Source organism: Lepus europaeus, chromosome 6 (genome assembly GCF_033115175.1).
Source record: "Lepus europaeus isolate LE1 chromosome 6, mLepTim1.pri, whole genome shotgun sequence".
In the NCBI taxonomy this organism is placed as follows: domain Eukaryota; kingdom Metazoa; phylum Chordata; class Mammalia; order Lagomorpha; family Leporidae; genus Lepus; species Lepus europaeus.
In genome coordinates this window covers 2,680,728-2,703,866 of record NC_084832.1, presented here as the reverse complement: position 1 = coordinate 2,703,866, position 23,139 = coordinate 2,680,728, and the positions used below count along the sequence as shown (strand labels likewise).

The window sequence follows — 23,139 nt, the reverse complement described above, 5'->3', positions numbered from 1 at the left end:
CAGGGAGATTTTAAATAGTGTTCGATTTTTCAGACCTGATCAAGGCCGAGGGTCGGGAGCCAGGAGGTGTGGCATGGGGTCCTGGCTCCAGGCCCAAATACTGCCATGAGCTCGGGCCATCTGAGAGGCCCCCATGTGCCAGCCCATAGAGCAGGGGGGTCACAGACAGGTCCCTCCCGGGTCTCGTGCTCCGACGCCGCCGCCTCTTGGGTCATACCGAGTTCTCACTCGGGAGAGCCGACGCTGCCTGGTGGAAACCTTGGCCACACTGCTGTTCCCACTCCCACAGGTGCTGACGCCCACGGAGATCCTGGCTTCCCGGGCCCCACTGGAGAGAGGGGTGACCCAGGGGAGGCGAACTTGCTCCCAGGCCCCGTGGGAGTCCCTGGACAGAAAGGGGAGCAGGGAGTGCCAGGTGAGGTCTCGGGTTGTCCTCTGGTCCCAGGGCGCCAGCTCAGGCCTCTGCAAGCAGCGTGCGTGGCGCCCCCGAGCTGGGCCAGCTGAGGCTGGGGGGGGGGAACCAGGGGACTTCCTCCCCACCTCCCCCACTCAGCCTTCAAGGGGGCTCCCGTCCACGTGGAGGTGGGGCGCGTACCTAGAGAGCTGCAGAGGAGCCCAGAGAGACTGAGGCGTGTGGAGCCCGCTGACCCCGAGTCTGTGTCCCAGAGTCTGGCTCTGGTTGTCCCCGGTGGCGGTGTGGGTGGCCTGCTGGTATCAAAGGTAACTTCTTCCGTGTCCTCCCCAGGGGAGCGAGGCCCAGCTGGGAGTCCAGGCCTGCAGGGCTTCCCCGGCATCACGCCGCCCTCCAACATCTCCGGGCTGCCCGGCGACAAGGGGGCAGCGGGGATATTCGGCCTACAAGGTAAGCAGGGTGCATACCGCTGTGCGTGGACTCATGGACATGTTTCCACACCGTGTCCAGACTCTGGCTAAAGGAGCAGCGGCCAGCAGGGCTGGCCCTGCAGAGCATGGGACGCGAGTGACAGGTGCAGGGCCCTCCACCTCCCCGTGCTTCAGCGGTCACCAAGCCTAATTTGCCTTTGCTCACTGCATATCAACTGCGTGCTGGGAAGAGCCGGCAGGTGGAGCCACCCGCGGCCATTTGTAAATCAGCGCCCATGGCAGCGGCGTTGGCCGAGGGGTGGGGCAGCCCGAGTGCCCCTCGGCAGGTGCACGCACCGCCCACGCAGGGTCCCTGCATGGGGTGGCTGCTCCTCAGCCCTCACCGGCGAGGCTGACCAGGGAGGACCCTTGCTCAGGCCGCTGGGCCCGACACAGGTCCTGTGGCCACCTCGTGTGCGCTGCCCGGAGCTCAGATTCAGAGGCTGCCGGGCAGGAGGAGTGGGCTTGCATGGGGGTGGAGCTGGGGTTTCAGGAGGTGAGGAGGGCTCTGGAGGGGGGCGGTGACGGCCGCAGGGCAGTGGGCAGTCCTCAGTCATGTAGCTGTGATTTAAACAGAGAAGAGCCGCCTCGGGTTGCCACCTTGCCAGAGCTGGTCCCCTAAGCCGTGACCGGGTCTGGCTGCTGCCACGCCCCCAACAAGCCCCCTCTGGGCCCTGCCTCACCTGGTCTCTCATCGCCGATCCCACAGGTTACCGAGGGCCCCCCGGCCCACCTGGCCCTGCCGCTCTTCCCGGAAGCAAAGGAGAGGACGGGAGCCCAGGGGCTGCGGGAGTCCCCGGGAGCAAAGGCTGGGCTGGCGATCCAGGACCCCAGGGCAGGCCCGGCGTGTTCGGTCTCCCCGGGGAGAAAGGTAGGGGCGTCCTCGGGACAGGTGGGCAGCGGTGAGCACCTCCTGGACACGCGTGTCCCTGACACCTGCCTGTGTCACAGGCCCCAGGGGGGAGCAGGGATTCATGGGAAACACCGGAGCCACCGGAGCTGCAGGTGACCGAGGCCCCAAGGGCCCCAAGGGCGACCAGGGATTCCCGGGTAAGTGGCTTCTCCCGCTCGCTGAGCTGTTGTACCACCAGTGGGACCTGCCCAGGGCGGGCTGTCCCAGGCTGGGAGCCCGGGAGGTGGGCTGAGCTGGGGCCTCGCCGAAGAGGAAATGGGAAGCGATTTCGAGTGGGCTCACTGGGCTCTGTCTCTCCCTCCCAGGTGCCCCTGGCCCCCTGGGGTCCCCAGGCATCATAGGACTACCCCAGAGGATCGCTGTCCAGCACGGGCCAGTGGGCCCCCAGGGGAAGAGGGGTCCTCCGGGGGCGCAGGGGGAGATAGGGCCCCAGGGCCCTCCTGGAGAGCCAGGTAGGCTGCCTGTTTTGTCCCCCACATGCCCCCTCTTGGGCACTGGTGGTGCTGGGCGTGGCCAGGCCCATCACTCACGCTGCCTTGGTGGCTTGCAGGTTTCCGGGGGGCTCCCGGCAAGGCGGGGCCCCAGGGCAGAGGCGGCGTGTCTGCTGTTCCCGGCTTCCGGGGGGACCAGGGACCCATGGGACACCAGGGGCCCGTCGGCCAGGAAGGTGAGCGATGGGGGGCCAGGGGAGACACAGGCAGGGAGTGGGGCACCTGCTCACAGCACCCGCCTGTCTGTGGCAGCCAGCAGAGCCCGGGGAGGGGGGGGTGGCTTCTTTTCCCTGGGGAGTGGGCCCCAAGGACAGCAAGTGAATTAGCGGGGCCACTGGGAGGGCCGGCGATGCATGGCAGGGTGGAAGAGACCAGAAATAACAGCGGTTTGTGCAAAAAAGCAATTGAGCTGTGTTCTTATCCACCTGAGCTCTTGAGGCCGAGGGTCTGAGCAGCTGTGCTAAAAATTAAACAGCGGCCACGTTACCGCACATGGAGGGAAATCCTGAGACCCGCCTCGCTCCAGTGCGACGTGGCGCCACCGTGGAAATGTCCACACCACGCACAGCCTCAGAAACGTCTCCACTGTTAGCTGTGTCTGAAACAAGTCAGTTCCACGTTAGGACGCGGGGTCCCGTCTCCCAGGCAGCCTGGGATCTAGGTGCAGATATTGCAAAATCTGACCCCAGGTGTCTCGGATTCGGGATCATCAACCTGTAGCAACTGGCCACCAGCCCGGAGCTACAGTCAGCAGCCAGGGGGCACAGCCTGAGCCAGACACCACCAGAGGGGCGTCCCTCCCCTATTGGAGACTGGGACAGGGAGAGGGCTGTCTATAGAAAGGAGAGGGGATGGCAGAGACCGAGCAGCCCTGAAGGGTCATTGTGCTGGACACGGGTCACAGCCAGGCACTGGGCAGACTTTCCATGCAGCCGAGTTGGGTTCTGACCCCGGGAGAGGCAGGGGCGGGGCACTGAGACCCGGCGCTGGGAGGAGCCAGGAGCACTGTGCACCTGCGGCCTGGGGCTCACGGCGCTGCCTCCTCTCGGCTGCAGGGGAGCCCGGCCGTCCTGGGAGCCCGGGGCTGCCCGGCATGCCGGGCCGCAGCGTGAGCATCGGCTACCTGCTGGTGAAGCACAGCCAGACGGAGCAGGAGCCCATGTGCCCGCTGGGCATGAACAAGCTCTGGAGCGGGTACAGCCTGCTCTACTTCGAGGGCCAGGAGAAGGCTCACAACCAGGACCTGGGTAGGTGCTCCTGGGGCCCCGGGCGGGTGGGCTGCCCCCACTGGATGCCTGGGTCCCCCATGATCCTGGGGGGGGGGGTCAGATGAGAAGGACACAGCCTTGGGACCACAGTGCAGAACCTGCCTTCTCGCTCGTCCACTGAGCCCCTTCCCCGCAGGCCTCAGGCAGGGCCACTCCTCCCCGCTCAGACCTGGGCCATGGACACAGGGAGCTGGGAGGGGGTGTGTTTGTGGGGAGGAGGGCCTACAGAGGCCTGAGAGTGACGGACAAGAGTGCAGAGCTGGAAGCTGGGCAGCCTCAGGCTCCCGCGCCCATGCCTCTCTGGGCACTCAGCTTCTATGAATTTGAAAAGATGTCAGGAGCAAAGCCAATGGCCTCACGGGAGGCCTGGAGGGCAGGCGGCACCCTGGAAGGGGGGAGGGGGCCGGTTCCAGCCCCAGAAACCCAGCGTGGAGAGGGAGATGCCCCGAGGTGTCCCTGCAGACAGAGCCACGTGGGCACAGCCAGAGTTCCCTCTGGGAGGGGCCGTGAAGACCCTCCCCCAGCACAGGGGCTAGTCCGTGAAGATGTGGCCCGTTCTGTTCAGAGCAGCAGGGCCCCTCCGACATGCAGTGTAGTCGGCGCACCAAAAACAGCACCAGGAGCCACGGCCGGCCCCCAGCAGGACGGGCGGCCGGAGCCGTGGCCTCACGCACCTGCTCCCCCAGGCCTGGCGGGCTCCTGCCTGGCGCGCTTCAGCACCATGCCCTTCCTGTACTGCAACCCCGGCGACGTCTGCTACTACGCCAGCCGCAACGACAAGTCCTACTGGCTGTCCACCACCGCCCCGCTGCCCATGATGCCCGTGGCCGAGGACGAGATCAAGCCCTACATCAGCCGCTGCTCCGTGTGTGAGGCCCCCGCGGTCGCCATCGCCGTCCACAGCCAGGACGTGTCCATCCCCCACTGCCCGGCCGGCTGGCGGAGTCTGTGGATCGGGTATTCCTTCCTCATGGTAGGTGGCGCACGCCTGCTCTGAGGGCGCGGGACCAGGTGGAGGCCTCCATCTGTACACGTGTCTGCATGTGTACAGCACACGCCTGTATGTGCACACGTGTGTCACTGTGCATGTCTGCATGTGTCAGCATACGACTGTATTCGCATGCACGTGTTACTACATACATGTCTGCATGTGTGCCAGCACACACCTGTATGTGCACACGTGTCACTGTGCATGTCTGCATGTGTGTGCAGCACACGCCTGTGTTCGCATGCACATGTTACTACATACATGTCTGCATGTGTGCAGCACACGCCTGTATGTGTACATGCACCGGACCCAGTGCCTCTCTCCAGCTCCTCCCGGGGCGCAGGCAGGCAGCGTCTCCCAGCAGGGCCTCAGAGGCCTCCCTGCAGAAGCTAAAAACGCCTGCAGGCAAAGTAGAACTTTAAGGTGGCAAAAACAAGCAAGGGTCCCCTAGCATTGACCTGTGGCTCAATGAACCTGACAGAAAACCAAACCCAACAGACGCAGTGAGCACTACAGAGCGGTCAGCCAGCACGCGTGGGGCACCTGGTCCTGGCCCTGACCGCGTCTCCCCCTCCCCCTCCATGCAGCACACCGCGGCCGGGGACGAAGGCGGTGGCCAGTCGCTGGTGTCGCCGGGCAGCTGCCTGGAGGACTTCCGCGCCACGCCCTTCATCGAGTGCAATGGCGGCCGCGGCACCTGCCACTACTACGCCAACAAGTACAGCTTCTGGCTCACCACCATCCCCGAGCGCAGCTTCCAGGGCTCGCCCTCGGCCGACACGCTCAAGGCCGGCCTCATCCGTACACACATCAGCCGCTGCCAGGTGTGCATGAAGAACTTGTGAGCCGGCCGCGGCCGCCGGCGAGGCCCACCGTGGTGCTTACTCCTAACGTATTACCTCACGTGCCGACCCAGAAAGCCGCCTCCCTCTGCCTTCCAAAAAGAAGCTACCAAAGCGACTGGGCACCCAGAGCCACCTGTCACCAAGTGCCACCGAGTAGGCGCTCTGGACCGTGCACAGCAGAAACCCCGCCCACTAGCCGCGCCCCGCTAACCACGCAGCCACCAGGGGTGGCACCAACGTGGCAGCCCCTGACGGAAACGCGCAGCCCGAGGGTCCCGTGGGGACCAGGCCACGCCCCCTCGCTGCCAGTCACCCCGACGGGCGCATTTGTAAGCGCACTCCTCACTCACCCGCAGTTCTTCCTCGTGACCGCTGGGTTGGCAATACGGCGGGGCCGATTTCTGGGCTCCAAGCGGTGCTTCTCCTGGGGGCTCTCCCATTTCTGCTGAGCTGTACCCGCCCCCGCACTGTATCCTGTGTAACAACCAACAAATAAACTTTGTTGCTTTTCAACATTGCTGTCTGCCTCCATTTTCTCCAGCTCGCTCTACCCATCGGGCCTGGGGCTTGGGCGCCACACAGGTGCATTCCCAAGGTCACTCCTGGATCAGACCTCGGGACTTCAAAGCCGACAGCCTCCAGGACACATCCCGGGCTTCCAGGGCTCTGGAACCTGGCCGACACTCAGGAAACCGACACGGGACCGCGTCTTTCCCATCTGTAACCTCACATTAAGCTTCCTCTGTGACGCCACCTGCTGTGGCGTGCACGCCCGCAGGAGCTGGGAGATGAGGAGGGAGGGTCGTGCGGGGACGCAAGTTCAGGGGAGCAGGGCTGGTACTGAGGTAGTTACCGTGGGGCAGCACTGTCAAGCCCCCGCTGGGGAAGGCCGTGGAAGAGCCTGGGCCGAGCCAGCTCCTGCCAGCACCGGGGGGAGGTAGCAGAGCCGGGTGAAGGTGGTGCAAGGTGCACACAGCTGGTTGCCCCAGCAGGAGTCGAGGGGCGGGCCAGGAGGACGGGCGACCAGGGCTGGACACAGGTGGCATCCCTGCAGGATTTGTGGTGGGGGCTGCTGCCCCGCTTCCTCGGTAGCAGGGTCCCGGGGGACCTCTGTGCACGAGAGGGGCCAGAGAAGGGGATTTCTGTGCGGCTGCACGGAGACAGAAGCCTGGAAGCCAGGCAGCATAACCTGGTTGGCTGGGACCCGGCCCTCTCCAGGGGCCAGCCCACGCCAAGCATCAAGGGAGCTGTTAGGCCCAGCAAAGCCGTGCTGATCAAGTCCTGGGGGAATTTTAGGACCACCACCATGCCAGGAAGTCCCCCACCCAGCAGCATCCCTGGGGCGGGGCGGGGGGGACAGGGCCGTACCCCTAACATCCCCAGAGTGAACACAGACGGTACTCGGCTCTGTCCGAGACGCCCACCCAGTGTCCCCGTCCTGCTCTGCTACCTCCCATTGCCACCTCCTTGCTGGGCGGCACGAGCCTCCCTGTCCAGGAGGGGCCCGCTCGGCTGGGCTCAGGGTCAACGCATTACAGAACCAGGTGCCCAGGGATCAACGGGAAAAGGAGGCCCGGCCTTAGACCCCAGACGGAGGTCACGGCCTCAACACGCGGCTGCATTCCTAAGCGCAGATCACACACAAACCATCGCCGTCGCATTGTGCAAGTCGCTCACGAGGGAGGGGCCTCCGAACGCCCGGGGAAGTGGAACTGAAAGCTTACTTCGGTGCAATAACGGTTTGAGATCCACACACAGTTTTCCACGCTGTGCATTTTCCGTGAGTTTCCGAAGACCCCTCACGTAGCAGGTGAGATGTCCCCAGCTACAACCAAACCACCAGACCTGGTGAGCCTGGAAACCCAAACCGCGGCTCCAGGGCCCTCGCACACTGCCTGGGACGGACGGCTCCTGGGCTGGTGTCCGGGTGCCGAGGACAGCGGCCACCCCAAGCGCGCAGTGTGCCTGCACCGCCCAGGGACCGCGCCCCACGCCTGCCGGAGCAACCCTCTGTCACACCCACTTCTGCCTGCACTGCTTCTCGAAGCGGCTGGCAGCTCAGACCCCTAGCCGAGACCCTGCTGCAGCCCACGGGAGACCCCGCGGGTGCCCGTCGGCGACAACCTCCCTGGCTGGCAAGGGCGCTGGGGAAAGGCTGGGCGAGCCCTGAGCGCATGGACGGGAAGCTCTGCCTGGGGCACTGTCCGCAGACAACAGGGCACCCAGGTCAAAGGCAGACCTGTTGCTCACGATCACAGGCCATACAGAGCACAGACCAGGGGTCCCCAAAAAGTCCATGGAAACGCACACGATGGAAAAAGCACACATGGGCTCCAGACACTTCTTGCACGAAAACAGAGCTATCTGTTCGTTCCACTTCCTTGAATCAAGTGCCTGGATACATTTCTTTGCTCTGTCAGCTGAAGACCCCCGCACAGCCATGAGCACACCCAGCCCCCAGTCATGGGTTCTAGAACCTTCCTCCGGGAAAAGGAACCAGGGTTCCGTGGAGGAAGCCAATTGTGGGACTGTGCCAGGAAGTGCCCGGGGATAAACCCCAGGATGGGGACAGTGCCCACGGAAGGTCTCCCGGTGGCCAGGCTGGGAGAGAGCGAGAAGGCGGCAGTGGGCGGGCGTCTGTCCTCACACATCTCACGGCAGAGGGCCTGCGGTGATGCCTGTGCCAGCTCTGGACCCCAGCTTCCGGCCCACGCAGGCCCTGGGGAGCAGCAGGCGATGGCTCAAGCACGTGGGTCCCTGCCGCCCACATGGAAGACGTGGAGGACTGAGCTCCCGGCTCCTGGCTTCACGGCCGTGGCCCTGCGCGCTTCCTCCCCAAACCCAAGACCCCAGGCCGGAAGTGAGAAGTCATCACACAAGTGCCAGCAGGGCCGCCCACGGCGCAGGGGCCAGCGCTCCTCCAACTGCCCACGCCGGGGCAGCCCGAGGGAGGCCGGGGGAGACGGACAGTAGCAGGCGTGGGGACATCTGAGCCGAGTGGGCCACTGCTACCGGAAACACGGGAGGAGGTGGCGAGTGGGTGAGATTCTGAGCCTCGGAAGCTAAGCCAGGAGCCAGCCAAGCACAACCTCAGACGAGATGGCAACATCTTCGCTGTCGGAGCTGGACCTCACCCTGGAGGGGGTCAGGACACGCTGAGGGCACTGGGGCTTTCCGGCTCGCTCTCCCCAGCGCCCCAGGTGGGCATCCAGCATCCTTAGCCGCTCCTGCTCTCGCGGCACCACTGAGCACCCGGACACAGCGAGACGTGGCATCAGCAGTGTGCAGCCACCCTTGGCCCCACGTCTGAGGCCAGCCCGGCGCCAGGGCTGAGCCCGCAGGGTCCGAGCCAGGGTGCTAAGTGCATCTGGCTCCTCCCACAGTATTGAAAATGGAACAGAACTGATTCCTGCCCTTCCCCCGCACCGAGCTGCATCCAAGGACGGGGCGGGTGGAGGACGCCGAGGGTCACCTTCCTCACCTGCCAGCTCTGCTGGTGACCCTCAGCTGGGCGCTCTCAGACCGGGAGAAGCGGCCTTCACTGGGGCCCATCACCTACCTGAAACACGCACGCTTCACAAGACGACACGGGGGCCTCTCAACAAACTCCCGAGAAAGCAGAGCCCCCCAGGCAGCACCAGCCTGGTCTCCGCCTCCCTGCTCCATCCCCAGCAGAGCCCCCAACCCAGCCCCCTGCTCTCAAACTTCCCAGGAAGCAGAAACTGGGTTCCCCCGATCGCCCTGTCTGGCATCGTCTCATAAAACACTGAGCCAGCACCCACAGCGGCAGCACCAGAAAGGGGGTTTCCAACTCCGAGACCTGGGGTGCCCTGGGGACCCCCAGACCAGGACCACAGCTTTCAGCTTTGCTGTTCTTGGAACTCAAGTCAGCAATGGATGGATGCCGCATCCAAGTTTAAAGGGTTAGAAAAGTCTCCCAGGGGCTGGCGCTATGGCTCACTAGGCTATCCTCCGCCTGCGGCGCCGGCACACCGGGTTCTAGTCCCGGTCGAGGTGCCAGATTCTGTCCCAGTTGCCCCTCTTCCAGGCCAGCTCTCTGCTATGGCCTGGGAGGGCAGTGGAGAATGGCCCAAGTGCTTGGGCCCTGCACCCCATGGGAGACCAGGAGAAGCACCTGGCTCCTGGCTTTGGATCAGCGTGATGCACTGGCCGCAGCACGCCAGCCATGGCGGCCATTGGAGGGTGAACCAACAGTAACGGAAGACCTTTCTCTCTCTCTCTCTCTCTCTCTCTCTCACTCACTGTCCACTCTGCCCGTCAAAAAAAAAAAAAAAAAAAAAGTCTCCCAGGGGCCGGCACCTTGTGTAGCGGGTAAAGCCGCCACCTGCACTGCTGGCATCCCATACGGACGCTGGTTCAAGTCGCAGCTGCTCCACTTCCAATCCAGCTCCCTGCTAGTGTACCAGGGAGACCCAGATGAGGCTCCTGGCTCCTGCTTTTGGACTGGCCCAACTCCAGCCATTGCAGCCATATGGAGAGTGAGCCACTCTCTCTGCCTCTGCCTCTCTTAACTCTGCCTTTCAAATGAACAAAGCTTTAAGAGGCCCCCCAGACTCCCGGCCATCTCCCCGCCAGCAGTCCCGGGAGCAGCAGCAGAGCCACAGCCACACGTCCTCAACACCAGGGCTGCCCAAGACCCTTTTTAATGACACGTGCAGCCCACGCTGCTCCAGACAAGCGGAGAATCGCTTGCGACACGCTGAGATCCAGGTGCCCAAAGAGAGGGTCAGAGGTCACCAGAGGCAAGGGCAACATCCGGGAAGAAGGACGCGGAAGTGGGCGGAGTGGTCACGGCGGGGGCGGGGGAGGGGCGCCTGCGCACCGCAGCCCCTCGGCCCTGCCATGAGCCACCCACGGTCCCTCCCGTGCGACTGTCTGCCCGCTATGCTCTGGTCGGGGGTCAGGCACAGCAGCCCGACTTGGTCCGTGCGGGCGGCTTACAGCTAGCGATGTCCACCGTCTGGGCCGGCCCCTCCGCCCGCTGCCGTCCGATCACGGGCACCACCATGTCGAACAAGGACTCGAACAGCAGGTCCACGTTGTAGCCCGTCTTGGCGCTGGTCTCGAAGCACATCTGCTCGGCAGCCGGCGCGTCCTCCTCGTCCAGCATCTTGTACTTCAGGATCTTCTTATAAAGGGCCACCGCGTCCTCCGGCCGCACCTGCCTGGGCACCCTGGGCAGGGCACAGCTGTCGGCGGCCTCCTCCCCTCTCTCCCCGGCCCCGTCCGCCGTGAGGTCCACCTTGTTCCCCACGATGGCAAAGAGGCAGTCCTTGCTGGCCGTGTCCGTGAGGCCCAGGAACCTCTCCTCCAGCTCCACCAGGCTCTGCAGGTGGCTCACGTCATAGGTGAGGATGACGGCCACGGCGCCCCGGCAGTACATGGAGCCCAGGCCGTGGAACTGCTCCCGCCCTGGAGGGAAGACAGGGAACAGGTCAGCGACCTCTCGTCCAGGCCTCACCCACTGGCCACACCCCACCCCAAAGGAATCGTAACCCCAGGAAGAGATCAAGACACCGATGTCCAGGACCGGGTGGTGACTGCCCAAGGCCCCGTATCCAATCAGAAGCTTCCCCAGGCCCCAGGTGACCGAGCAGCGCCCCCCCCCCCCCCTTCAAGCCAGAAGCCGACCTGGAAGCCCAGGCCCCCAAGTCCGGGTGCAGCAGCCTCCCTGCCATGCTGGGAGCCGGCAGCCCTGGGTCCCCAGGGAGCTTCTCTCCCACAACCTGGTCACTACATGAGGCCAGGGCTCGGCCCACAGCCAGGGCCTCCTGCTCCAAGGCTGCGCTCTGCACCCCTCCCCCTGCCCACAGCCACAGCCAAGCTCAAGGAGACCAGGTCAGGGTGCCCAGGTCCCCAAGCCTACAGATGATAAACACCACAGGTCCCACTCTACACACTTCCTATCTGACCATAGGGCCAGATTGAACAACACGCTCCCCAGAGACAGCAGGACACGCCCCGCACACCCCTTCCCTGGCCACACACACACACACACACACACACGGCACTCCCACGGCCTCCCGCAGGGCTGCCCCTAGGCACCTGTCGAGCCAGGGCCTGCGCACCCCCTGGCTGTGAGCAGCGGCCCTGTCCCAGGCGTGCGTGGCCTCCCTGGGCCTCGCTCTTCAGAGGTGCTGCTGACGTAACACTGGGCAACTGCCCTCCGTCCTCGTCCTCACAATCACAAGGTCAATGCCCAACCTATGAAACAGGCAGAGGATGCCGCGGCCACGCCGTGCTCCGTCACTCCCCTGGGGCCGTGGCCAAGCCGTGCTGTCACTCCCAGGAAACAGCCAGCGCAGCTCTGCTTGCAAAAAGGAGCTCAGACCCTGGGCTCCCCACACAGCCCCCGATTTTCCAGCGCACGAGACTCTGCGACCGTTCCTAAAGACCACGCTCAGGCACAGCAAAAGCCACGCAGGCACTCGGCTCTCCCAGGACCGCCTCCTGGGGCTGTGCCGAGGCTCTCAGCCTCCAAGGCTGTAAGCCTGGCAGGGTTCCAGGGCCCTGGGCGGGGGAGAAGACGTCTTCCCCACCTTCCAGGTGCAGCTTGGCCATTCCCTCCTGCCATGAGTGGGAACAACAACCTGCAGACGCGGGAGCAGCCACGCTCACCCTGCAGCCACCCCGGCTGCCCTCGGCTCACACCCAAGGGTCACACGAGCACCCTGTAGCCGCCCCGGCCGCTCTCGGCTCACACGAGAACCCTGTAGCCGCCCCGGCCACCCTCGGCTCACCCCGAGGGTCAGCACCACGCCGCCCTCACAGCAGCCCCTGGCCCTGCCCCACAGGCTCACTTTGTAACGCGTTGACAAACACACACACACACACACACACATCAGTCCATTTTTAAACAGCTTCTGCCGACTGTACCACAGCACACCTGGTCGTGTTTGGGAAAGGGGTGCCAAGGGGCCCCCCCAAAGCTCCCTTGGCCCCTGGAACACGGACAGAAGGGATAACACCGGCACACACATGTTCACACACAGCGGGGTCTTGGCTGGCAAACAGCCAAAAAGCACAACCAACTTCCAGGCCACGCCCAGCCTGCAGAAGGGACCAGACTCTCATACGGCAGGCTCCTGGCTCTGCAGGACGGTCACCACTGGCGAGAGGGGCCCGGGAGAGCCTGCACAGAGCTGCGGAGCCCAGCTGCCCCGCGGGTCTCCCCCAGAGAAGCCACCAGTGCTGTCCTGAGTGACGGCGGGGAGCCCAGCCAGGCACCCTGAAGACCCGAGGCGGGAACCGCCAGGCCCCCGCCCCCTCCTGGCAGGGGTGTGGCGAGCACCAGCGCCCTGGAATTCAGCACCCTCCTGCCTTCAGCACGCACGCAGCCCGGTCTCACACCCACGACCCAAAAATGCAAGTCGCGTCCCTGGTGAGCGGCCACCCCGCAGGATGGAGGATGATCTCCATGGGAAACGCCATGGAAACAGCAAGGCCCGTATACAAACGCAGAGGAAGAAGACCCCTCCCACGGCCTGGCCCACTGCTGGCGCCCCGGCTGTGAGCTCACAGTTGGATCAGGAGTTTCCGGCAGCAAGGACCCTGCCAGCCCTGCCCACGAGACCCCAGACAGCGGCGGGGCCACAGCACCGGAACAGTCCCCTGCGCCGGCTCATGGGGCTCTGCCCAAGACCGTCTCCTTTCCAGACAGAAACGTCCTATCCGGCCTTCGAGCACGGAAGTAACAGTAATACCAAGGGAATGTCGGAGCAACCAAGGGAAGCAGGAGTGGAAGAGCCCACACCTCGTGACAGGGGGCAACTGGAGTTACTGCTCCCTCAGACCCTGTTGCCAAACCAGCACAGGCCAATCACCGTAGTGACCTCCCCACCAACCACACAGACCAACCCTGTGACTCCCCACCAGCCAGCACAGAACAATCCTGTGACCCCCAACAACCAGCACAAACCCTATGACCCCCCACCAACCACACAGACCAACCCTGGGACCCACCACCAACCACACAGACCCTGTGAGCCCCCACCAGCCAGCACAGACCCTGTGACCCCACACCAACCAGCACAGACCAACCCTGTGACCCCCCCACCAACCAGCACAGACCAACCCTATGACCCCCACCAACTACACAGACCAACCCTGTGACCCCCCACCAACCAGCACAGACCAACCCTGTGACCCCCCACCAACCAGCACAGACCAACCCTGTGACCCCCTACCAACCAGCACAGACCAACCCTGTGACCCCCCACCAACCAGCACAGACAAACCCTATGACCCCCACCAACCAGCACAGAACAACCCTGTGGACCCCTACCAACCAGCACAGACCCTGTGACCTCCCCACCAACCACACAGACCAACCCTGGGACCCCCCACCAACCAGCACAAAACCTGTGACCACCCACCAACCACACAGACCAACCCTGTGACCCCCCACCAACCATACAGACCCTGTGACCCCCCACCAACCACATAGACCCTGTGACCCCCCACCAACCAGCACAGACCAACCCTGTGACCCCCCACCAACCAGCACAGACCAACCCTGTGACCCCCTACCAACCAGCACAGACAAACCCTATGACCCCCCACCAACCAGCACAGACAAACCCTATGACCCCCACCAACCAGCACATAACAACCCTGTGGACCCCCAACAACCAGCATAGACCCTATGACCCCCCACCAACCAGCACAGACAAACCCTATGACCCCCACCAACCAGCACAGAACAACCCTGTGGACCCCCAACAACCAGCATAGACCCTGTGACCTCCCCACCAACCACACAGACCAACCCTATGACCCCCCACCAACAAGCACAGACCCTGTGACCCCCCACCAACCACACAGATCAACCCTGTGACCCCCTCTAAACCACTAAAACCAACCCTGTGACCCCTACCAACCACACAGACCCTGTGACTCCCCCACCAACCAGCACAAACCCTGTGACTCCCCACCAACCACACAGACCAACCCTGTGACCCCCCACCAACCAGCACAAACCCTATGACCCCCACCAACCAGCACAGAACAACCCTGTGAACACCCAACAACCAGCACAGACCCTGTGACCCCCCCACCAACCACCGGACCCTGTGACCCCCCACCAACCACACAGACCAACCCTGTGACTCCCTACCAACCATACAGACCCTGTGACCCCCCACCAACCAGCACAGGCCAACCCTGTGACCCCCCACCAACCAGCACAGACCAACTCTTTGACCCCCCACCAACCAGCGCAGACCAACCCTGTGACCCCCCACCAACCACACAAACCCTGTGACCCCCCACCAACCACACAGACCCTGTGACCCCCCACCAACCAGCACAGACCAACCCTGTGACCCCCCTACCAACCAGCACAGACCAACCCTGGGACCCCCCACCAACCACACAGACCAACCCTGTGACCCCCCCCCCCACCAACCAGCACAGACCAACCCTGTGACCCCCTACCAACCAGCACAGACCAACCCTGTGACCCCCCACCAACCAGCACAGACCAACCCTGTGACCCCCCTACCAACCAGCACAGACCAACCCTGTGACCCCCCACCAACCAGCACAGACCAACCCTGTGACCCCCCCACCAACCAGCACAGACCAACCCTGTGGACCCCCAACAACCAGCACAGACCCTGTGACCTCCCCACCAACCACACAGACCAACCCTGTGAACCCCCACCAACCAGCACAGACCAACCCTATGACCCCCACCAACTACACAGACCAACCCTGTGACCCCCCACCAACCAGCACAGACCAACCCTGTGACCCCCTACCAACCAGCACAGACCAACCCTGTGACCCCCCACCAACCAGCACAGAACAACCCTGTGACCCCCTACCAACCAGCACAGACCAACCCTGTGGACCCCCAACAACCAGCACAGACCCTGTGACCTCCCCACCAACCACACAGACCAACCCTATGACCCCCCACCAACAAGCACAGACCCTGTGACCCCCCACCAACCACACAGATCAACCCTGTGACCCCCTCTAAACCACTAAAACCAACCCTGTGACCCCTACCAACCACACAGACCCTGTGACTCCCCCACCAACCAGCACAAACCCTGTGACTCCCCACCAACCACAGAGACCAACCCTGTGACCCCCCACCAACCAGCACAAACCCTATGACCCCCACCAACCAGCACAGAACAACCCTGTGAACACCCAACAACCAGCACAGACCCTGTGACCCCCCCACCAACCACCGGACCCTGTGACCCCCCACCAACCACACAGACCAACCCTGTGACTCCCTACCAACCATACAGACCCTGTGACCCCCCACCAACCAGCACAGGCCAACCCTGTGACCCCCCACCAACCAGCACAGACCAACTCTTTGACCCCCCACCAACCAGCACAGACCAACCCTGTGACCCCCCACCAACCACACAAACCCTGTGACCCCCCACCAACCACACAGACCCTGTGACCCCCCACCAACCAGCACAGACCAACCCTGTGACCCCCCTACCAACCAGCACAGACCAACCCTGTGGACCCCCAACAACCACATAGACCCTGTGACCCCCCACCAACCAGCACAGACCCTGTGACTCCCCACCAACCAGCACAGACCAACCCTGTGACCCCCCCACCAACCAGCACAGACCAACCCTATGACCCCCACCAACTACACAGACCAACCCTGTGACCACCCACCAACCAGCACAGACCAACCCTATGACCACCACCAACACCACAGACCAACCCTGTGACTCCCCACCAACCACACAGACCCTGTGACCCCCCACCAACCACACAGACCCTGTGACCCCCCACCAACCACACAGACCAACCCTGTGACCCCCCACCAACCAGCACAGACCAACCCTATGACCCCCACCAACTACACAGACCAACCCTGTGACCCCCCACCAACCAGCACAGACCAACCCTATGACCCCCACCAACTACACAGACCAACCCTGTGACCCCCACCAACCAGCACAGACCCTGTGACCCCCCACCAACCAGCACAGACCAACCCTGTGACCCCCCACCAACCAGCACAGACCAACCCTGTGACCCCCTACCAACCAGCACAGACCAACCCTGTGACCCCCACCAACCAGCACAGACCCTGTGACCCCCCACCAACCAGCACAGACCAACCCTGTGACCCCTCCACCAACCAGCACAGACCAACCCTATGACCCCCACCAACTACACAGACCAATCCTGTGACCCCCCACCAACCAGCACAGACCAACCCTGTGACCCCCCACCAACCAGCACAGACCAACCCTGTGACCCCCCACCAACCAGCACAGACCAACCCTGTGACCCCCCCACCAACCAGCACAGACCAACCCTGTGACCCCCCTCAACCACACAAACCAACCCTGTGACCCCCCACCAACCAGCACAGACCAACCCTGTGACCCCCCCTCAACCACACAAACCAACCCTGTGACCCCCCACCAACCACACAGACCAACCCTGTGACCCCCACCAACCAGCACAGACCCTGTGACCCCCCACCAACCAGCACAAACCAACCCTGTGACCCCCCACCAACCAGCACAAACCCTGTGACCCCCCACCAACCACACAGACCAACCCTGTGACTCCCCACCAACCAGCACAGACCCTGTGACCCCCCACCAACCAGCACAGACCAACCCTGTGACCCCCTACCAACCAGCACAGACCAACCCTGTGACCCCCCTACCAACCAGCACAGACCAACCCTGTGACCCCCCACCAACCACACAGACCCTGTGACCCCCTACCAACCAGCACAGACCCTGTGACCCCCCACCAACCAGCACAGACCAACCCTGTGACCCCCCCACCAACCAGCACAGACCAACCCTATGACCCCCACCAACTACACAGACCAATCCTGTGACCCCCCACCAACCAGCACAGACCAACCCTGTGACCCCCCACCAACCAGCACAGACCAACCCTGTGACCCCCCACCAACCAGCACAGACCAACCCTGTGACCCCCCCACCAACCAGCACAGACCAACCCTATGACCCCCACCAACTACACAGACCAACCCTGTGACCCCCCCTCAACCACACAAACCAACCCTGTGACCCCCCACCAACCACACAGACCAACCCTGTGACCCCCCACCAACCAGCACAAACCCTGTGACCCCCCACCAACCACACAGACCAACCCTGTGACCCCCACCAACCAGCACAGACCCTGTGACCCCCCACCAACCAGCACAGACCAACCCTGTGACCCCCCACCAACCAGCACAGACCAACCCTGTGACCCCCTACCAACCAGCACAGACCAACCCTGTGACCCCCCTACCAACCAGCACAGACCAACGCTGTGACCCCCCACCAACCACACAGACCCTGTGACCCCCTACCAACCAGCACAGACCCTGTGACCCCCCACCAACCAGCACAGGCCAACCCTGTGACCCCCCACCAACCAGCACAGACCAACCCTATGACCCCCACCAACTACACAGACCAACCCTGTGACCCCCCACCAACCACACAGACCAACCCTGTGACCCCCCACCAACCACACAGACCCTGTGACCCCCCACCAACCACACAGACCAACCCTGTGACCCCCTACCAACCAGCACAGACCAACCCTGTGACCCCCCACCAACCAGCACAGACCAACCCTGTGACCCCCCACCAACCAGCACAGACCAACCCTGTGACCCCCCCACCAACCAGCACAGACCAACCCTATGACCCCCACCAACTACACAGACCAACCCTGTGACCCCCCCTCAACCACACAAACCAACCCTGTGACCCCCCACCAACCAGCACAAACCCTGTGACTCCCCACCAACCAGCACAGACCAACCCTGTGACCCCCCACCAACCACACAGACCAACCCTGCGACTCCCCACCAACCACACAGACCAACCCTGTGACCTCCTGCAAAGGTCAAGTCACCAACGCTCGCCCTCCCGCACTTGGCTTTGCCAAATCCACCATATGTTTGAATGCACAGCTACCAGGCCCCGGCCACTGGCGAACCCTGGGTGCCAGCCCTGCCCTGCACAGAGCACCAAGTTCCTTGTCACCAAGGAGGGCCCAGCGCTGGACATCCCACGGGTGCCCCATGGTGACCAAGCGGGCTCGTGTCTCTCTTGTCTTTCTCGAACCTGGGTCCCTAAAAGCTGCAGGAATTCCCGCCACTTCCTCTACGCGCCTCCCTGGAGAATTAATGAAAGCGCACCATGATCCGATTCTGGGGATGCCAGAGCACCGGGCTAGCCCGGAGCCAAATGGGAAAAATCTCCAACTTGCCCAAGTTCAGTCAGTATAGCCACGGCTCAGAGCTGCCCAGCCCTGACGGAGGCTGGAGGTGGAGCCTGGGCGCCCACAGGGGCCTCACCGGGACTGGAGGCAGGGGACTGGCCCCCAGGAGAGCGGCCCCACCCCTCCAGGATGTCACAGCCTCCCCTTCTTGGCCTGGGCTGTGCTCAGCGCAGCGTGGCTAGGAGGACTTGTCCGGGACCTGGGTTAGCCTTGTCCAGGAATTGTGACCTGTCTACACACCCAGATGTGACGTGCTGAGCTTCGTGTCACCAACATGGTTCAGGCCGGAATCCGTGGCCACGCCTCCAGTATTTGGTCAGGCACACAGCTGGGGAAGCCACTGGTCCACAGCCAAACCGACCAGGGCGTCTGCCAGCGAGTCCGGAGCAGCTCGGGGTGGGCCAGCCGCAGCGGGTGGCCTGGCTCTCACCGTGTCCACTCATGGTGAGTGGCGTGGGCTCTGCCCAGGCAGGGAGAGGAGCTGGAACCAGACGCCGTCCTGGGGAGTCTCTGCAGACAACCTCCACAGGCCCCTCCCTGAACCAGGAGGCAGCACCGTGACGTGGCCTTCCTCCCTCCGCCCCCGTTCACACAGGGAAACTGAGGCACAGAATGGAGCAGACTGTGGGCCTCAGACACAGAGAGGGTGGGAGCCCAGACGAGCACCCCAGCTCCAGGCAACCCAGGGGTCCTGTGTGAGCACCCACGGTGACAGCGGCACCCTGGGCATCTGCAGGTAGCTCCCGTGGCAGGAGAAATTCCATCGTCAGCTGCCCTCTCAGAACACGGCTCACATTCCCAGGGGTCCAAGAAGTAGGAGGGACCCAGCCTGCGGCTGCCACCTGCTACCCGGGATGGGGGTGGGGGAGGAGACACAGGAGACCGAGGGACCACATTCAATCCCACTGTGTGCACCTGGGCAAGTCACCAAGCCACTTGGAGTCCTGGTTTCCCGACCGCGATAACGCACACAGCACCTGCCCAGGGACGGCTGAATAACCAGCTTTAGTTGCTACAGGCAACCTTGGCACTGTGCCTGCTGGGTGCCGAGCCCGTGAGCGGGAGCCAAACCGGTCGTGAGTCAGGGTCCTCCCACACCTAAGCAGGGACCCCGACGCACCCTCCCTTAGCACACGTCCACGCCAGCTCCCCATGCCCACCATCCGCCAACCCCTTACAAATGTCACTCTCAGATCACGACCCTGTCCCCAGGCCCTCAGGCGCTCTGTCAGGAGGCCGTCCAGTGGGGCTGGGGGCTGGGGGCCCCTCAGACGTGGTAGAACGTTCTCCCCCAGCAGGCTGCCGGCTGTGGCTGGACAGCATCTCCCCACCAATAATTTCTTGTGCTGGGAGTGAGATCCTATGGCCTTAAATCACTCCGCCGGGTTAGCTACAATTCCACCCAAAGCTAGCAGAGGCGGGGGCTGGGCCCCCAAGGAGACTCCCGCTATCTCCAGGAGCCCCAGAAGTTTTTATTCTGTCTACTAAAAGTTTTTATTTCTACACTAAGCTGAGGAAAAGAACCCACGAGACTCGCTCCGACAACAGCCCCCCACCCCCCAACCGGGAACCTCCCCTCCGCTGCCACACAGGGATCAGGGCGTTGAAAACAGCCCAGAGGCCGGCTCCAGAAACACAGAAGTGCACAGCCCACACCGGGCCAGGCGGCCGCGTCACTGGAACTTGCCTGGCTCTGTCCTCGGCCTCCAAGGCCACACGGCCACCTGCTGCCTGCCTCCCGTTTGTTCAAGCAGCCCAAGATAGCTGAAGGCTTGGGGATGGCCATAGAAGACACAGGCAACCCTGGTCACAGTCCACACACAGAGCAGGTGAGGCTATTAAACAGCCCCGCCCCGAACCCGACCCTGACCCCGCCCCTGACCCTCACCTGCAGTTTTGGAAACCCCAGGTGAATCTGAGGTGCAGCCGTGTTGAAAATCGCCACCTCACCTGTGTGTGGTGGCCCTGGAGAGGCAGAGCGTGTCGCTTCAATTCAGAGAGGCACCCAGAGCAGAGGAACTTTGAGACGAGCCCTCTGTCTTGCAAGATCCTCCAGAGAGCCTTCTAGAAAGAACTAAAATCTTCCCCTTCCTCTTCAGGTCCCACTCAACACCCCCAAGAGATGCTTCCTTTCTATTGGAGAGGAGCTCCAACTGGAGTTCGCGGCCACGGGACCAACTCCACGGGCAAGATCTGGAACATTCCATCTGCTGGTGTGTGGTTTTTTATTTGAAAGGATTAGAGAGAAACAGTTCTTCCGTTTGATGGTTTGCTCCCCAAATAGCATAAATAGGCAGGGTTGGACCAGATCAAAGCCAGGAGCTTCATCCGGGTCTCCCAGGGGGTGCAGGGGTCCAAGCACTTGGGCCATCACCTGCTGCCTTCCCAGGTGCATTGGCAGGGAGCTGGATCGGAAGGGGAGCAGCTGGGACTACAACCGGCACTCACAATGGATGCCGGTATTGCAGGCGACAGCTTAACCCACTGCGCCACAATGCCGGCCCCTGCCTGTGTGTTTCAAAACAAACAGCGAACTTGGTTAGGGACGGCCCCTGGCAGCAGCTAACCCCCAGGGATGTCTGCAAGGGGCGGACGCACTGACCTGACCCCTCTCTGCGAAGTCAGGAAAAGCGCTGGGCCTTGTGGGCACAGCCACCCCACCAGGACACCAAAGGAAGAGCCAGGGCACAGGGGACAAGGTCCCCGCACCCCTGCCACTCGTGAGCCGCCAGCCTTCACCCAAGGAGCCACTGCACACAAGGCTTCTTGTGCCACACAGGCCCCTCCAGGGCCACACCTCTGCATGCAAGTCACCACCCAGGTCGGCTGCCCGAGCCACGGCGCGGCCTCAGCTCTGCAGCTGGGGTTCACACGCAAGGCCGTGGACACAGGTGGATGACCCCTCCTGTTCAGGTCGGCTGCCCGGGCCACAGCGCGGCCTCGGCTCTGTAGCTGGGGTTAACACGCAAGGCCGTGGACACAGGTGGATGAACCCTCCTGTTCAGGTCGGCTGCCTGGGCCACGGCACAGCCTCGGCTCTGCGGCTGGGTTAACACGCAAGGCCAAGAGGCATCAGAGAACAAAGGCTTGGGGTCTGGCGTGGGGCGCAGCAGGCACCCCACATCACAGCACCAGGTCAAGTCCCTGCTGCCCTGCCTGCCACCCAGCTCCCTGCTAATGCTCCCGGGAAGGAGGTGGCAGACCCAGCCATGGAGGAGGCTCCTGGCTCCTGGCTTCAGCCCAGAGGGCTCAGTCCAGGCTTTCGCAGCCATTTGTAGAGTGAAGGAGGAAAGATCGATCTCTCTCTGTGCCTTCAAATAGATCAGTCTGCTGGCTCCTCCCAGAGCAGAGCATATCCTGCTGAGAGCCACAGCCTCAGGGGAGGCCACCTGCCCGCCTGCCCACCTGCCTGCCCACCTGCCCGCTCACCTGCCCACCCACCTGTCCACCTGTCCACCCACCTGCCCACCTGCCCGCTCACCTGCCCGCCCACCTGTCCACCTGCCCACCTGCCCACCTGCCTGCCCACCTGCCCGCCCACCTGCCCACCTGCCCACCTGCCTGCCCACCTGCCCGCCCACCTGTCCACCTGCCCGCCTGCCCTCCCACCTGCCCGCCCACCTGTCCACCTGCCCGCCTGCCTGCCCACCTGCCCGCCCACCTGTCCACCTGCCCGCCTGCCCTCCCACCTGCCCACCTGCCCGCTCACCTGCCCGCCCACCTGTCCACCTGCCCGCCTGCCTGCCCACCTGTCCACCTGCCCGCCCACCTGCCCGCCCACCTGCCCGCCCACCTGTCCACCTGCCCGCCTGCCCTCCCACCTGTCCACCTGCCCGCCCACCTGCCCGCCCACCTGCCCGCCCACCTGTCCACCTGCCCGCCTGCCCACCTGCCCACCTGCCCACGGCTTCTCAGCTGTCAGCTGGGCATGTGGCCCCGCAGCTAAGACACCCACCCCCCACATCAGAGTGCCTGGGTTCCAGTCCCAGCCCTGACCCTGACTCCGGCTTCCTACAAAGCACACCTTGGGAGGCGGCCGGAGACGGCTCAATGATGGCACAGGTGGTCCCAGCAGCCCATCTACCCAGCCACCATTGGTCCGTCCATGGAAGCCCTGATTCTCTCCATAAACACAGCAGCAGGGCCTTGGTGCCAGCAAGGTGTGCACGGCTTGGGGGTGAGGAAGGCCAAACCCACCAGGACCACCAGGGCCTCACACTGGCCACACTTCCGGCACACACAGCAGGAGGCCACAGGACCACACATCCCGGGCAGGGAGGGGTGGCAGGAAGGGGGCGGTTCAGGAGCTGGAAGCATCACCTCCCCCACTGACTACTTCTCCTTCCACCGCACTCACCTTGCCGGTCCCCTCCCCAGTGCCAACCTTGCCGGTCCCCTCCCCAGTGCCGACCCGGTCAGGGGACTCCCTGGCCCAACTCCCAGCTGCCCAGCAGGCTTCCAAACAGGCATG

The 23,139-nt window shown here is 63.6% G+C and overlaps 2 protein-coding genes across 2 annotated transcripts in view; one reads left to right on the top strand and one right to left on the bottom strand.

The window, feature by feature from the left end:
• Nucleotides 1-5,900, top strand: part of COL4A2 (collagen type IV alpha 2 chain) — a 138,042-nt gene extending 132,142 nt beyond the window's left edge. Inside the window, exons 40-48 of the mRNA XM_062193943.1 lie at nucleotides 290-415; nucleotides 746-862; nucleotides 1,592-1,753; nucleotides 1,834-1,932; nucleotides 2,101-2,247; nucleotides 2,346-2,462; nucleotides 3,342-3,533; nucleotides 4,241-4,527; nucleotides 5,130-5,900. Coding sequence (XP_062049927.1) covers nucleotides 290-415; nucleotides 746-862; nucleotides 1,592-1,753; nucleotides 1,834-1,932; nucleotides 2,101-2,247; nucleotides 2,346-2,462; nucleotides 3,342-3,533; nucleotides 4,241-4,527; nucleotides 5,130-5,387 — 1,505 coding nt within the window. The 3' untranslated portion in view covers nucleotides 5,388-5,900. The remainder of the gene's footprint in view (nucleotides 1-289; nucleotides 416-745; nucleotides 863-1,591; nucleotides 1,754-1,833; nucleotides 1,933-2,100; nucleotides 2,248-2,345; nucleotides 2,463-3,341; nucleotides 3,534-4,240; nucleotides 4,528-5,129) is intronic.
• Nucleotides 5,901-10,012: 4,112 nt separating this feature from the next.
• RAB20 (RAB20, member RAS oncogene family) overlaps nucleotides 10,013-23,139 on the bottom strand; it is a 28,387-nt gene continuing 15,260 nt past the window's right edge. Inside the window, exon 2 of the mRNA XM_062195252.1 lies at nucleotides 10,013-10,820. Within this exon, the coding sequence (XP_062051236.1) occupies nucleotides 10,309-10,820 (512 nt within the window). The 3' untranslated portion in view covers nucleotides 10,013-10,308. The remainder of the gene's footprint in view (nucleotides 10,821-23,139) is intronic.